This window comes from Pygocentrus nattereri, chromosome 10 (assembly GCF_015220715.1).
Source record: "Pygocentrus nattereri isolate fPygNat1 chromosome 10, fPygNat1.pri, whole genome shotgun sequence".
Taxonomy (NCBI): Eukaryota; Metazoa; Chordata; class Actinopteri; order Characiformes; family Serrasalmidae; genus Pygocentrus; species Pygocentrus nattereri.
The window spans coordinates 25,482,632-25,495,378 of NC_051220.1; the positions used below are offsets into that span (position 1 = coordinate 25,482,632).

A 12,747-nucleotide genomic window follows, 5' to 3' on the forward strand; every position below is an offset into this window, starting at 1 on the left:
TTTGACTTGATTTGATGTTTTTGTTACAGTTGTGTTACAGAATGACTTTTTTCAAATATACTCAGTACTTTCTCTGTCACTTGAACTACTTAGTAAGTCATAGTGATGAGAAAGCTATATAAGTTATGTATCTCATACACATCTGACAATAATGCCGAGGTTTCTCACAATTTTAACTTGTAATATCAAAATTAGATAATATTTCTCATCATTATGAGATAGTCACCTAGTCATAAATATAAGATAATTAGTGAGTCAAAATTACTATCTTATAATTTTGAGAAACATCCTCATTATCATGAGATATTCTGGGATGCCAAGAACTAAATAAAAGTTGGCTTTTTCAAGCTGTTTACTGTTTTCATTGTACTTCTTATTAATAAAGCAACTAAATGGAATTCCAATATAAGCCCAAATAAGTTACTTTTGAAGTGTTATTAGCTAGTTTTGTCAAGCCAAATTAAAGTTAAAAAAGTTCAAAAAAATGTCCCTTTCTAGTTACAAGATCACATAGATATAAGACAAATTCAAAATTCTGAGCAACGAAGTCATTATAATAGAGGTGCATTTTCTCTGATTATAATACATTTTTCAATTAGTATGACATACTAAAATTGATCATGTAACATTTTTTTCCATACACCAATAAAAATAGTCTAAGACGTATTCTTTTAGTCATAAGCCATAAGCCATTATTGAATATTACTATAATTGATTACAACATTCCAATATCTATGCAGTTGAATCGCCTCCTTCATACTGATGCATCTTGATATTTTTTTTACGCTGATACTGAAGGCCATGTATGAGGTGGTTTTGGAGCACGTACTCATAGTGGCACTATGCCAACTATGCTGGACTGATGTGAGGTATGTAGTAAGCTGCTACTGGAGAAGAGACTTTGAGACCAGCCAGGTCTCTTCCATACCTCTGTCTCTGATCTGTGTGGCTGTTCGACTCTGTAATGCCAGCCCACTACTGCGTCCTATAAATGTTAATGAATGAGCAGCCAAGCTGCCGGTCATGACAAACAAGGCATTCTGCACAACTGACAACCAAGTCTGTCCCAGAGTGGAGGTGCAGCTCATGTGGGGCGTGCAGACTGAGCAGACGTACAGAGCCAGTGTCAGGGCTAATGAACATTAGTCACTCACCTGTTGAGAAATGCACTGTTGGAAGTCCAGTCAGGATCCTGTTGTGGAACACAGAAAAATATTACGGAGACTGAACAAGGCTTGAACATCTGAACTGATGAAGTCAGAGACCACCTTTCATTCATTTCACTTCCAGTCAAAACAAACATAAAGTACAAGTTAAGCAAAAGCAGCGAACATGTTTAATGGAAATTAACACAAAAAGCTTAACAACTAAGGATAATCTGCAGGGATATTTTTCCACATCTACAAAGTTCAGACTTGCAGTTTCTGCTTCTCACAATCCAAACAATCCCAAACACATGATTCTGAGGTCTGGTCTATGCGCTGACCAGTCCATTGTTTTGAGAACAATTTGTTTTGATTTGCAAATTTTCTTCTTTTGTGTCTTTTTCTTTTCCTTGACAGCTACACATCCTTTCGGACAGTGCTGAGTTGTCTTCTCACAGTAGGAGGATGGGCAGAAGCACACAAAGTTTTGAAGTTCCTTTTTTTTTTAATCCATTTTTGGAAACTATTAACCTTCCTTGCAAGTGAATCATTTTATATCTAATCTCTTAATAAGTATCTCCTGAGAAAAACGTACAGGCCATTTTAACTCAAATTAAATAAATGAAGGCTGGTCTCTGACTTTTGATGTTTGGAGTTTCCAGATTTTTTTGCACTGTTATTTACATGTGAGATCACTTCTCATATGTAATTTCTTTCTTTAATTCAAACATAGTTTAAATACATAGACTGAAATGTTATTAAATAAACATCAAAAGGTATTTTAGATGATTTCCTCATTTTTTTTATACTCTATATACTATAAAAGCTGTAATCAGGGTGGCACAGAAAGAAGGGCCTGGGTTTGATTCCACAACCGGGCAACCAGGGATCCTCTCCGTGTGGAGTTAGCCTGTTTTCCCCGAGTCCGCATGGGTTTCCTCCGGGTACTCCAGGTTCTTCTCAAAGGCCAATTGATACACTAAATTGCCCCTAGGTGTGAATGTACATGTCTGTGTGTCTGTCTGCAATGACCTGTCCAGGGTGAATCCTACCTTCGAGCCCAATGACTGCTGGGATAGGTTTTAGGAAATTATGAAAACAAGATAATCAACACCAAATGAATATTGTGCCGATTTACACTTCACAATAATGCTCTCATTTTGTCTTGTGTTATAAATCCAGTGCACCCCTTTGCTTTATTTTTTATTTGTTTTGAATTATAGTAGATTTCAGCTGAATTATAGTTCAAATTCAAGGAGCACCACTGTTAAAAAGACAAGTTAACAAGTAACCGTGATCTCAATATTGACCAAAATAATCGTGATTCTGATTTTTTTTTTTTTGGCCATGATAAAGCAGCCTTATGTCATTCTAGTTGTTAATTTTTGCATAACATAATTCTTTCTATTTCAGTCTAATTTTAGAATGATCTACATCTGTATTCATCGTTATGGATGTAAAATTTCTCATTTTTTTCCAGCTACTGCTAATTATTTAAAATCCATGAAAATCACACAGGGCCAATCTAATTTTAGTTTTAAAGTGTAGGGGAAGACTTAGTAAAACAGCTTTGAACATGTTCAAAAGTGATTCTTGAAAGCTAATTGAGCATCGTAACAAACTCATCCATGATTTTCTTCTGATTTACAGGCCATTTCACTCATCAAAAGGATAAACACAAAATGCAATTTGTCAAGAAAAGAGAAGCATATTTCGAATGCAGCTCTTTTACACAAGAGCATGGTTTAGTGCTGTGTTAGAGAAGCTAAAGCAAAGCAGGTGTTTGAGGAAACTTCAGAAGCATCAGCAGAGCTGTTGAAAGTTCCCAGGCAAGCCAGGGCAGAGCACAGGGATAGAGGAGTGAATGGGGAATGTGAACTTGGAGGAAAAGAAGGACAAAGAGAGAATGGAGGCAGAGAATCATCCATCAATCATTCCCGACAAGGCCCCGCTACCACTTTATTGTGTCTATATCCGTTCACATTGTACCGTGCTTATCACTTTTGGTGCAAAGATCAGTGCAATACGAACATGCAGTGTTAGTTCTTCCATGACTGAAACGACAACTGTTAGCTGCAAATTTGTCTTCAGGTACATCAGTCTTGATTAACGACTTGCCAAAGTTCTTTTCAACTCATCTTTTAAATTACCTTTACAAATGTACAGCAATGGGACTGCACAGCATAACAGTTTGACTTTTCTGAATGTTCAATCTGTGTGTGCTGCTGATTAAACTAAAAAACTAAAGTAAGCATAACGTATCATGTAAAGTTACATGAAATACAAGCATAGATTAAGATCTTGTATTTCAGATTCAAGACCCTCGTGACACTTTAGTTGCCATTCACTTCTGCAGACATTTTTAGAATGTGCAAAACTAGTAAAAAAAAAAACAAAGAAAACCAATGAGTAGACAAAAGGATTTATGATTTTCCACTCATATTACAGAAACACCAAGTGCTAAATAGTTTAACATGAGCCTCTTGTGGCTGCAGAAATTGCCCGTTGCTATTTAACCAACACAGCACACTTAATATTTATACTGACACGTTAATACAGTCCTATATAGATAGGAGGGTATAAAGATATAAAGAGAGGAGTAAACCAGTCTCTGAAGGGTAATCAAATAAAGACAATACAAACAGGAACTGGATTGGCTTCTTTAATAGCACACCACTGATATAGTACAAAATGCAAGTAAGGTACAAATAGTGTCCAAATAGAGTAAAAATACCTTATATTACTTGTGGTAATACTGTTCAACCCTCGCTCTTAACTTTCCGGCTGAGCTAGTCACGGCAGTGAACCAGATGTAGACTGTGTATTAAATGACAAACACACAAGACCAACACTGTAAAAGTTGAATCAGTCAACCTAAGACATAAGCAGTGTTATTCAACCTATCCAACACTCTGCTTTTAGGGTTGAAAGGCCAATTTTCTGGACACTGCACAGGCATATTGCTGGATCTAGGCAGCTTTCTCTGACAAAGTAAATCAAATTTACACTAGGCTTTGAACTGTGTCTAGAAAACTGGCCAAAAGTGAGGTTTTTCCCCAAGATTTGTAACTCAATCCTGTGACACAGTGGTGGTGACAGGACCCAGGGATCACCATCGCTGTATCACAAATATAGACATTATATACACTATCAAAAACAACTAGTCAACCTTTGAGGTTTTATATGTAATGCTGAAAATGGTAAAATAATGGTAAATCAGAAAAAAAAATTCTTTGGGCTACGTTTACTTTACTATGCCCTGCATATCTCTGCCATGAACAGATTTTGAAAAATATAGGCTTAAGGCCAAAACCCCAAGCATCAGGCAATGTATTTGTAACTTTGCAACTTTCTGTGAGATAAGTTTTAAAGTCATTAAACACTGTGGATGTCCGGTTCCCATCATTACCACTGTGAATAATTCTGTTGCTCTAGAATGGAACATTTTACATCAAACCTCTCTGAATGACTTTGTTTACATCTCAAAGATTGAATTATGCAGAAAGTTTGAAAAAAAAATTCTCTTTGTTTTAAGTAACCTGTCTTATTCCATTGGTTATTTTGCTTAAGTCAAGAAATAATGCAAATAATTCTGTTCTAAAAATATATACTTGGAACACTAGACACTTCCAGGAGATAAAATGACAAGTAAAAAAGTCTATTTTGACTAGATTTAAGATGTTTTCACTTGCTATCGTTTTTTTGCAGTGCAGGTTAATGTGTTGTGACCTGCACATTTTTGCATGTATGGCTCCTCCATAAAAGTGAATAATCAATCACTTCACTGAAGGAAAAGAATAAACAGTATTGACCAGATGCTTTTAGAGGTAACCAGATATGACAGAGGTAACAGGCAACAATGGCTCTGTGATGAAGAAAAAAATGCCCCTATTTTAAAACATAAGGATAAGCATTTTGGAAAAAATCAAACATTTATGTTAATTTACCCTTGAAGCAAAGAACACATAATAAAAATAAGTAAAAGAAAAAACACTTTGGCAAGTGAAAATCAATAGCAAGAGAAGGTCTACATATTAAAATAACTTAAAAAATGACACAAAAGGAATATAACACAAAAGAAGCCAGATTATTTGACCCTGAAAAGACTACCCACTTGTCCACATATGTGTGCTGCAACTAATTCCTTTGAAAAGTATGATGCAGACTCTTTTTTCCCCTCTTTGAAATGCTCTGTTTATGAGATTAGGTGTTAGGAGCTGTTTAATGACAGTGGCTATGCAGTTCATTCAGACTGTTTGGAAACGTGGGGTTCGACAAAGTGGGCTGAATGGAGCGAAGCTTCTAAATTAAACTTAAAGATATCTATGCAATGCAGCTGCTTTACTTTTATACACTGAAGTTTATGGACATTACTGAGGTAGACAGGTCTCATAAATGGCTTAAAGTACAAATTAAAATATTAATATACTGTTGTTTATGACTAAAATATCAAGCCCTTTAATTTCTTGGATAAAGCAAATTAGAGGTTTATGCTATTTCTATGTTCCCTGCAGTGTTTCCAAACATCTGTAGCAATATGTTTGAGGATGTTTGGGCTCTTGTTTAGTTCTATAAGGCAAGTTGGTCAAACAGCGAAAAAAAGCAGGAGGAGGCACAAAAGGAAATAGAAAAGAAGTCAGAATGAGGTTAGGAGAGAGGAAAAAGAAAGGAATGAGATTGAGAAGGTCACCACACAGAGCTAAACTAAAGCAGGAACGGACAGAGGGGTAGGGCAAGGCGTCATTAATGAGTCAGTAGCTTAAGCCTGGTGATCCAACTGACCAGTAGCGAGGGCTCTGCGGGGGGCCTTTTTGGGGTGGAGGTCATGGGGGTCTTTTTAGTAAAGTCCTCCTGATAAGGGATGGTAGCGCTGTTGTGGAGGTCTACGCTGACGAGAAATCGGCTGTTCCGCACGTGGTCCACCCCTCGTACATGTCGTTCCCCTGTTGATTTGTACGGCCGTCCTGTGGTGGGGATCTCCTCGGCGATAGTGGGTATGCGCTCGTTGCTGAGGTATCGGTACAATAGATCCTCACCTAGACCAGACAAGGATGATCAGAAAACTTAGAGGATGTTTGCAAGCAAGTGGAGGAAAAAACAAATCTAGTGAACTTTATTTTAAACCACAAAGTTGGGGAACGGCAGGCCGGAGTCCAGGACAGTCAGCTGATTTCTCGGCTCTAACGAACCCAACTAAACCTGCCAATTAACTGCCGAGTTAAATCAGATTTGTTTCAGCTGAGAAATGAGCAAGTGTGCAGGAATGGAGTTCTTTATCAGTGCCTTAGAAGATGCAGTTATAGCAAGTAATAACAAAGCACGGCATAATTTTACATTAATGACTTCTCACTTGTAGGTTGTTGAAACAAGCAAAGAGATTCTGCTGAAAGTACAGATTCTAAACATTCAAATGATACCACATTTGTGTTTGTGAGTAGAAGAGGAGATATTTATGATGACTTGAATTTTAATGAAGTTATTGTTTTGTTCAGACTTGTTTTGTACAAAGAAGACTATTGTTTAGCTTTTGCCATGCTTCTGTCACTGTTTGACATCAAAACAAATAGAAAATTAAGTGTAGGCGTGAACCTTTTATAGAATATAATCTGAATCTAAATGTAATTAATTATAGCACTCACTATACACTCATCGGCCACTTTATTAGGTACACCTGTTCAATTGCTTGCTAACACAAATCGCTAATCAGCCAATCACATGGCCACAACTCAATGCATTTAGGCATGTAGAGGTGGTCAAGACAGCTTGCTGAAGTACAAACCGAGCATCAGAATGGGGAAGAAAGGTGATTTAAGTGACTCTGAACATGGCATGGTTGTTGGTGCCAGACGGGCTGGTCTGAGTATTTCAGAAACTGCTGATCTACTGGGATTTTCATGCACAACCATCTCTAGGGTTTACAGAGAACGGTCAGAAAAAGAGAAAATATCCAGTGAGCGGCAGTTGTGTTGACGAAAATGCCTTGTTGCTGTGAGAAGTCAGAGGAGAATGGGCAGACTGGTTCGAGATGATAGAAAGGCAACGGTAACTCAAATAACCAACCAAAATCTCTGTGGAATGTTTCCAACACCTTGTTGAAAGTATGCCACGAAGAATTAAGGCAGTTCTGAAGGCAAAAGGGGGTCCAACCTTTTACTAGCAAGGTGTACCTAATAAAGTGACTGGTGAGTGTATAATGTAATATCTGAATATATTTAAATAATTGTAACTGCAATCAAATGAATAGCAACATGACTATACAATTCTAGAGTCTTAAATTGCAGCATATGATGAATTGGTTAAAACCAGGTAAAGATTTAAACACCCTTATAATGATACTATTACATGTGTTTGATTGAGATTTGGCACTAAATACAGCCCCAATAATGTAATTAGTGAATTACTTATAAATGACTAGAGTAGCTAAATGACAGAGGCACGTGTTCACTGCTTGTGCAGCAGCCTTTCTTTTTGTTATAAGTTAAAGACGGACGAGTAGAGGTCAAAACATTCAAGTAAATTGAAGTTTTATTAACTTAAACAAATTGGACTGTGGTCAGTGTGATGGAGGTGCTTGAGGCGTTGTTTTTTAGTGGACAGCAGCATGTCGCATACCTTTCCATCCTTGTGTCCAAGGCCTGCCGTAAGGGTCTGTCACATTTAGGCACGTGTCTGCTGGCATGGAGAGAGGCCGTGGCTTACCTGTAATAACAATATGGTTAGAAAATAGCTGAACACCAGCTTACAATTAGGTGTATGATAGGCTTATTAAGTTATGATGTATATTAGCAGTTGGCCAATTGTTTAATGCCCACATTAGCTCACAGACTGATCATAATTTAGCTGATTGTGACACACTGAGTGTGTCAGAGCAGGGAAAACACCAAAGTATGCAGAGCAGGGTCTTTCAAGAGCACAAATGCAAATAATGCCATAACATTAAATGCTAACTGTGCTGTATCTGTATCTGCTACTGACCACGTGAGGAGCTTCTCTCTCTCAGGCGAGTCTGCACCACGTTGGCCTCCACAGGATAGACAGCTAGCTTGTCGTACTCTGCGATGGTGAAGCGCCGACGGCTCTCCAGGTCCAGGAAAGAGTTAGGAGACTCGGAGCCCTTAGGTCTGCTGTTCACGTTGCTGAAGGAGCTGGTCCTCACTTCCCTACAACGTGAGGTTCGGTTTATTTTAAAAAATTGGAATTGATTATAAAAAACATGCTCAAAATAAGATTTGTTTTCCAATATACAATTCCAAAAAAACCTTGATGTTTTTCTTATTTATATTCATCTACTGTTTAAATTGTTCCTCTAGTTACATTGATATATTTTGTCTATTTTTAGAAATAACTGTAAACAAAACAATAAAATGTAATCAAACTGTGGTGAAATTTAAGATTTCATGATACATTTAGTAATTTCCCAAAAAACTGTAATTGGATTTGTTGTGAACTTGGTGATAAACACTTAAAGTAAGAGTTTATGTAAGAAAAATTATAGAATTGTATAATTCATCTTAAGTGATTCAGTGATTCTTTATTCCACATTTCTTTTAGTAAGAGGCATTAGAAAATCACAGCCATGGTGTCTTAGTTCATAGAAATATGAGACAAAAAGCAAAAGAACACAAAGAACACCAACAGAAGAAGATACAAGATGACAGGTGCTTTTTTACTCAATAAAAGTGCTTTATGAGTTATGCAAGCTGTGCGGTGCTAGCAGAGCAGAGTGGAGGCAAAGCAGAGAAGAATGTGCACAGAAGTTTAACGGGTTAGTGGCTGAGGGAGGGGACACTGAGGCACCCTTATTAACCCACATGCATGCAGTTAAATGTCTCTCTTTCTCACCGTGGTGTGTAAGGCACAGATGGAGGTGGAGGAATGTACAGGTCCAGGATGGCTGGTTTCTCCTTCCTGCTGCTGGATTCAGTGCTGCTGCCTGGTGATTGGCTTTTACTGGGGGATGATGAGCTCTACAGGAAATGAGACAGTGAGCAAAACGTGAACTTATCACGTCAAGGTCACATATGAACAAATAATCTCGATGCTGCACAGGGTGCTATCTTCATGAAAAGAAAAAAAAAAAAGCTCTGGCTGAAGATGCAGTTCCAGATCCATAGTGATAACTCGGCTACATAAATAAGATTTTTAGTTAAGTCGAGACATGTTGCGCGTCTATAGTTTGCTTCTTTTAGTTTTTCACTGGAGCTGTGGCTAAAGTACCCATATGGAAAAAAAATACATCAACATATTTTTGTAGATTTCAAATACACTACAATCCATACAGAAATTCATTCCAAACTCTAAAATGTGAAATGGGGAAATATTATAAATAGAAAGGTACCATAGAAAACTATATGTATGTAAAATACAAATACAACTAAAATATAAATACATTTAAAAATGTATGACAATAGCCCATACACTTGTCTAATGTGCTTGTTTAGAATTACTGTTTAGAATATCTTTAGAAATTAGTTTGTATTCCAGTATCTTACTTTGAATACTATTAACATGGTAAAAGTGTTATAGGTGATGATACACTGTGAAAACATATATGTACAATTGTTAATGCAAAATACAGTGCAAAACACATTTGCACCCCTCATTCAGTTCATGTATATTCAATTATCTGTAACCTTTGTTAAAACTACATGCAATATATATATATATATATATATATATATATATATATATATATATATATATATATATATACACACACACATACATACATACATACATACATACACAAATAAATGCATTTTAAAAATATATTGACTTTTTTTACATTTTCATGCATTGCAAAGATATATTTAAGAAACACATTATATACACATGAATATATATATTTTTCCACATGGGTTGCTAACTTACAGTGCTTAGTTAGCATGATGCAAACAGTGGGCACATAAGCTCAAACAGATTTGATTTTTTGGTTTCTGTCAGTTTCATAACTGCAGGCTTCGAAATGGCTGCTTCGTCCATTTTTAACTGTGCTTTTGTCTATAATTTGTTAGCTCCACTAGCCTCGTAGCTCCAGTGCAAAACTAAAGATACAAACCTCAGACCCCAAAAAGGCAGACAAAGCTGTTTATAAGCCAAAGCAGTAAAATACTTTAAAACGCTTAATATTTCAATACCATATCATTCAATTTGCAGCGTTCACACTGCATTTAGGGTAACAGACTACTCCATTTGTTGCACATGAATGGTAATATAACTTCATAACTTTACTCTGCTAGCTTGGTATATCACAAAATGCTCAAACTCCTCAAAGAAACATTTTGCCTTACAGAGTTTGAAGGTTTAGCTGTTTTGTTTACTGAGGCTAACTGAACTGAGGGCGGATGCCTGCGAGTTTAAAAACTCCCCACTGTCCCCTCCTCCCCTTGTGTTGTGATTGGCCACTTGTGCAACGTAGACGTGACGCTCTTCTAAGTGGTAAACTGAAGTGAGGCCGTGTTAAAAGTAGTACTGAAACAGGGTCCTAGTTTTTAGGTTCAATGTCAAGTCCCTAGTTCTGAGCCTACATGGTCACGTGCCTCATCCAAGCACAAAGTGTTTTCTTCTTAGTGTATTCATTCTGACAGCTTGATCACATTATACAGCACATAATATCTATTACACAAAAGATGCTAAAGCATCTTGACTAGCCAAACCACACATGAAAACAAGCCTCTCTGAATCATCATGTGTGATCTGTCTGCACAAATACAATTATACTGATATACGATATCTACCAGCTCATATCTTGATGTCTTGATCAAACAACAAGGCTGACATGTTAGATAAGCCTCTGTGTAATTGGAGGCCCTTTTATTTGGGGTACATACTCCAACACCACGATGGCTTTGTTCTGACTGTGTCTATGCAGGGTGTAGAGGCACCTAAAGAGGTCTGTACCATTGCCAACTTGGGTGCTGGATAACAAGAGCCTATTGTTTCCATTCGATCCCTTTAAAGCAATGGAGTTGCCTACATTCAGAAGGCCTACATTTTCCTATAAATTTGAATGGGAATCTTCTGAATGGGATTATCATTACATAAATCTCTAAACACTGGATTTGAGGTAGAACTCTAGAGACTGGGACCCTGTTCAAACCACAAAAGGCTGGTAAGGCTGTTCGTGTATCAGGAGGGTGGGCCCATACCATTCAAAGCGCATGAATGGAATTACACAACTCCATTCAATGGTGAAGGCAGGCTTTTCAAACACAGAAGAACTAAAGCCAAGGGGGTATGGAGCATGGGAGAATGAAGAGCATTCTCACCCCTATCTGAAGGTAATATGCACCTCTACACACTTGGTTTGTGGAATGTAAAGCCTGATAGTATCTAGACTAAAGGTGGGAATCCCTACATTATGCCTGTCACAGCCATCACCACAGGCTCCCGTCTATGTGACATCATCTCACTGAGTTTGTTCTGCTCAGCAGCAAACAGAAACAAACAGTCTAGAATTGTTCTCTAGTACAATAATAGGCAAACACACAAAGAGGAGTTCAGTTGTGGTGCCTAAACAGTCCACTAGCAAATTATGATGTAATATACATTATCTATAAAAAGTTCTCTTTGTCCCTCTGGACAAATGTGTCATATGAGTTTGTTGTGCATACCCCTTTACATAAAGGGGTGAGAAATATAAACTACATGTAAATATCTATGTAAATATGAATGAGAAAGAAAAAATGATATTGATGTAAAACCCTTATTAAAGCATTACATTATGCACATTATGTGAAGGGTCTCAATTTTAAAGATATAGAAGAAAGAGAAAATTTGGGGGAGAGAGAGAGAGAGAGAGAGAGAGAGAGAGAGAGAGAGAGAGAGAGAGAGAGAGAGAGAGAGAGAGAGAGAGAGAGAGAGAGAGAGAGAGAGAGAATGTATGTATGTATATATGTGACACAGAACTCTGAACACAGACTTCTTCACATTCCTGAGGAGGGACTGACCTGTGCCTGTGGGGGTTTCCAGCGCATGTTTTTGAGGGGTGCGGGCGTAAAGCCTGATGTGCCTGCTGGTCTCTTCTTCAGCAGCAGCACTACTCCTTTAGGGTCCTCCCTTAGCTTTGCCACCAGGTTCTTCAACTGCCAGCCCACCTGCAGCAAACCACACACTTTCAGCATTACTGCAATGGCAAACTGACCTTCAACATCAGCATTACTGCAATTCTTCTTTTTCTTCTCCTTCTTCTACTACTTTTTTAAATAGAAAACTCATATATGTAAATGCATTACTTACTTAGTTTCATAGAGTTTTCCAGAGACGTTAAAATACACATTTTACATCTCAAATCAAGAAAAAAGCTAGAAGAGTGAAGTCTGGGCATTTTAGCTCAATTCAGTCTAAAGTCAAATATTCTGGTTGTTTTGTGCATGTGTGGTTTGAACCTATATGCTGTTCACTGCCTTTATGGAATAGGAAAAGTGTTGATAATGTAAAAGCACATACTATTATTATGTATTAAAGCAATCTTTTGTCCTCCTTTAAATTTAATTAATCAGTAAAGACATGTTTGGCATCTGAAGTCTGCATGTTTACTTTTGCACTGGCACAAGTCTAATACTGTAGCTCTCTGCTTTTGCAACCAGATTAACATTGTGCA

The 12,747-nt window shown here is 37.4% G+C and overlaps 1 protein-coding gene across 1 annotated transcript in view; it reads right to left on the bottom strand.

Moving 5' to 3' along the window:
* Positions 1-3,791: 3,791 nt before the first annotated feature.
* Positions 3,792-12,747, bottom strand: part of LOC108435794 (connector enhancer of kinase suppressor of ras 3-like) — a 48,012-nt gene continuing 39,056 nt past the window's right edge. Inside the window, exons 9-13 of the mRNA XM_017711864.2 lie at positions 12,095-12,241; positions 8,988-9,112; positions 8,121-8,305; positions 7,758-7,844; positions 3,792-6,181 (exon numbers count right to left, since the gene is read on the bottom strand). Coding sequence (XP_017567353.2) covers positions 5,889-6,181; positions 7,758-7,844; positions 8,121-8,305; positions 8,988-9,112; positions 12,095-12,241 — 837 coding nt within the window. The 3' untranslated portion in view covers positions 3,792-5,888. The remainder of the gene's footprint in view (positions 6,182-7,757; positions 7,845-8,120; positions 8,306-8,987; positions 9,113-12,094; positions 12,242-12,747) is intronic.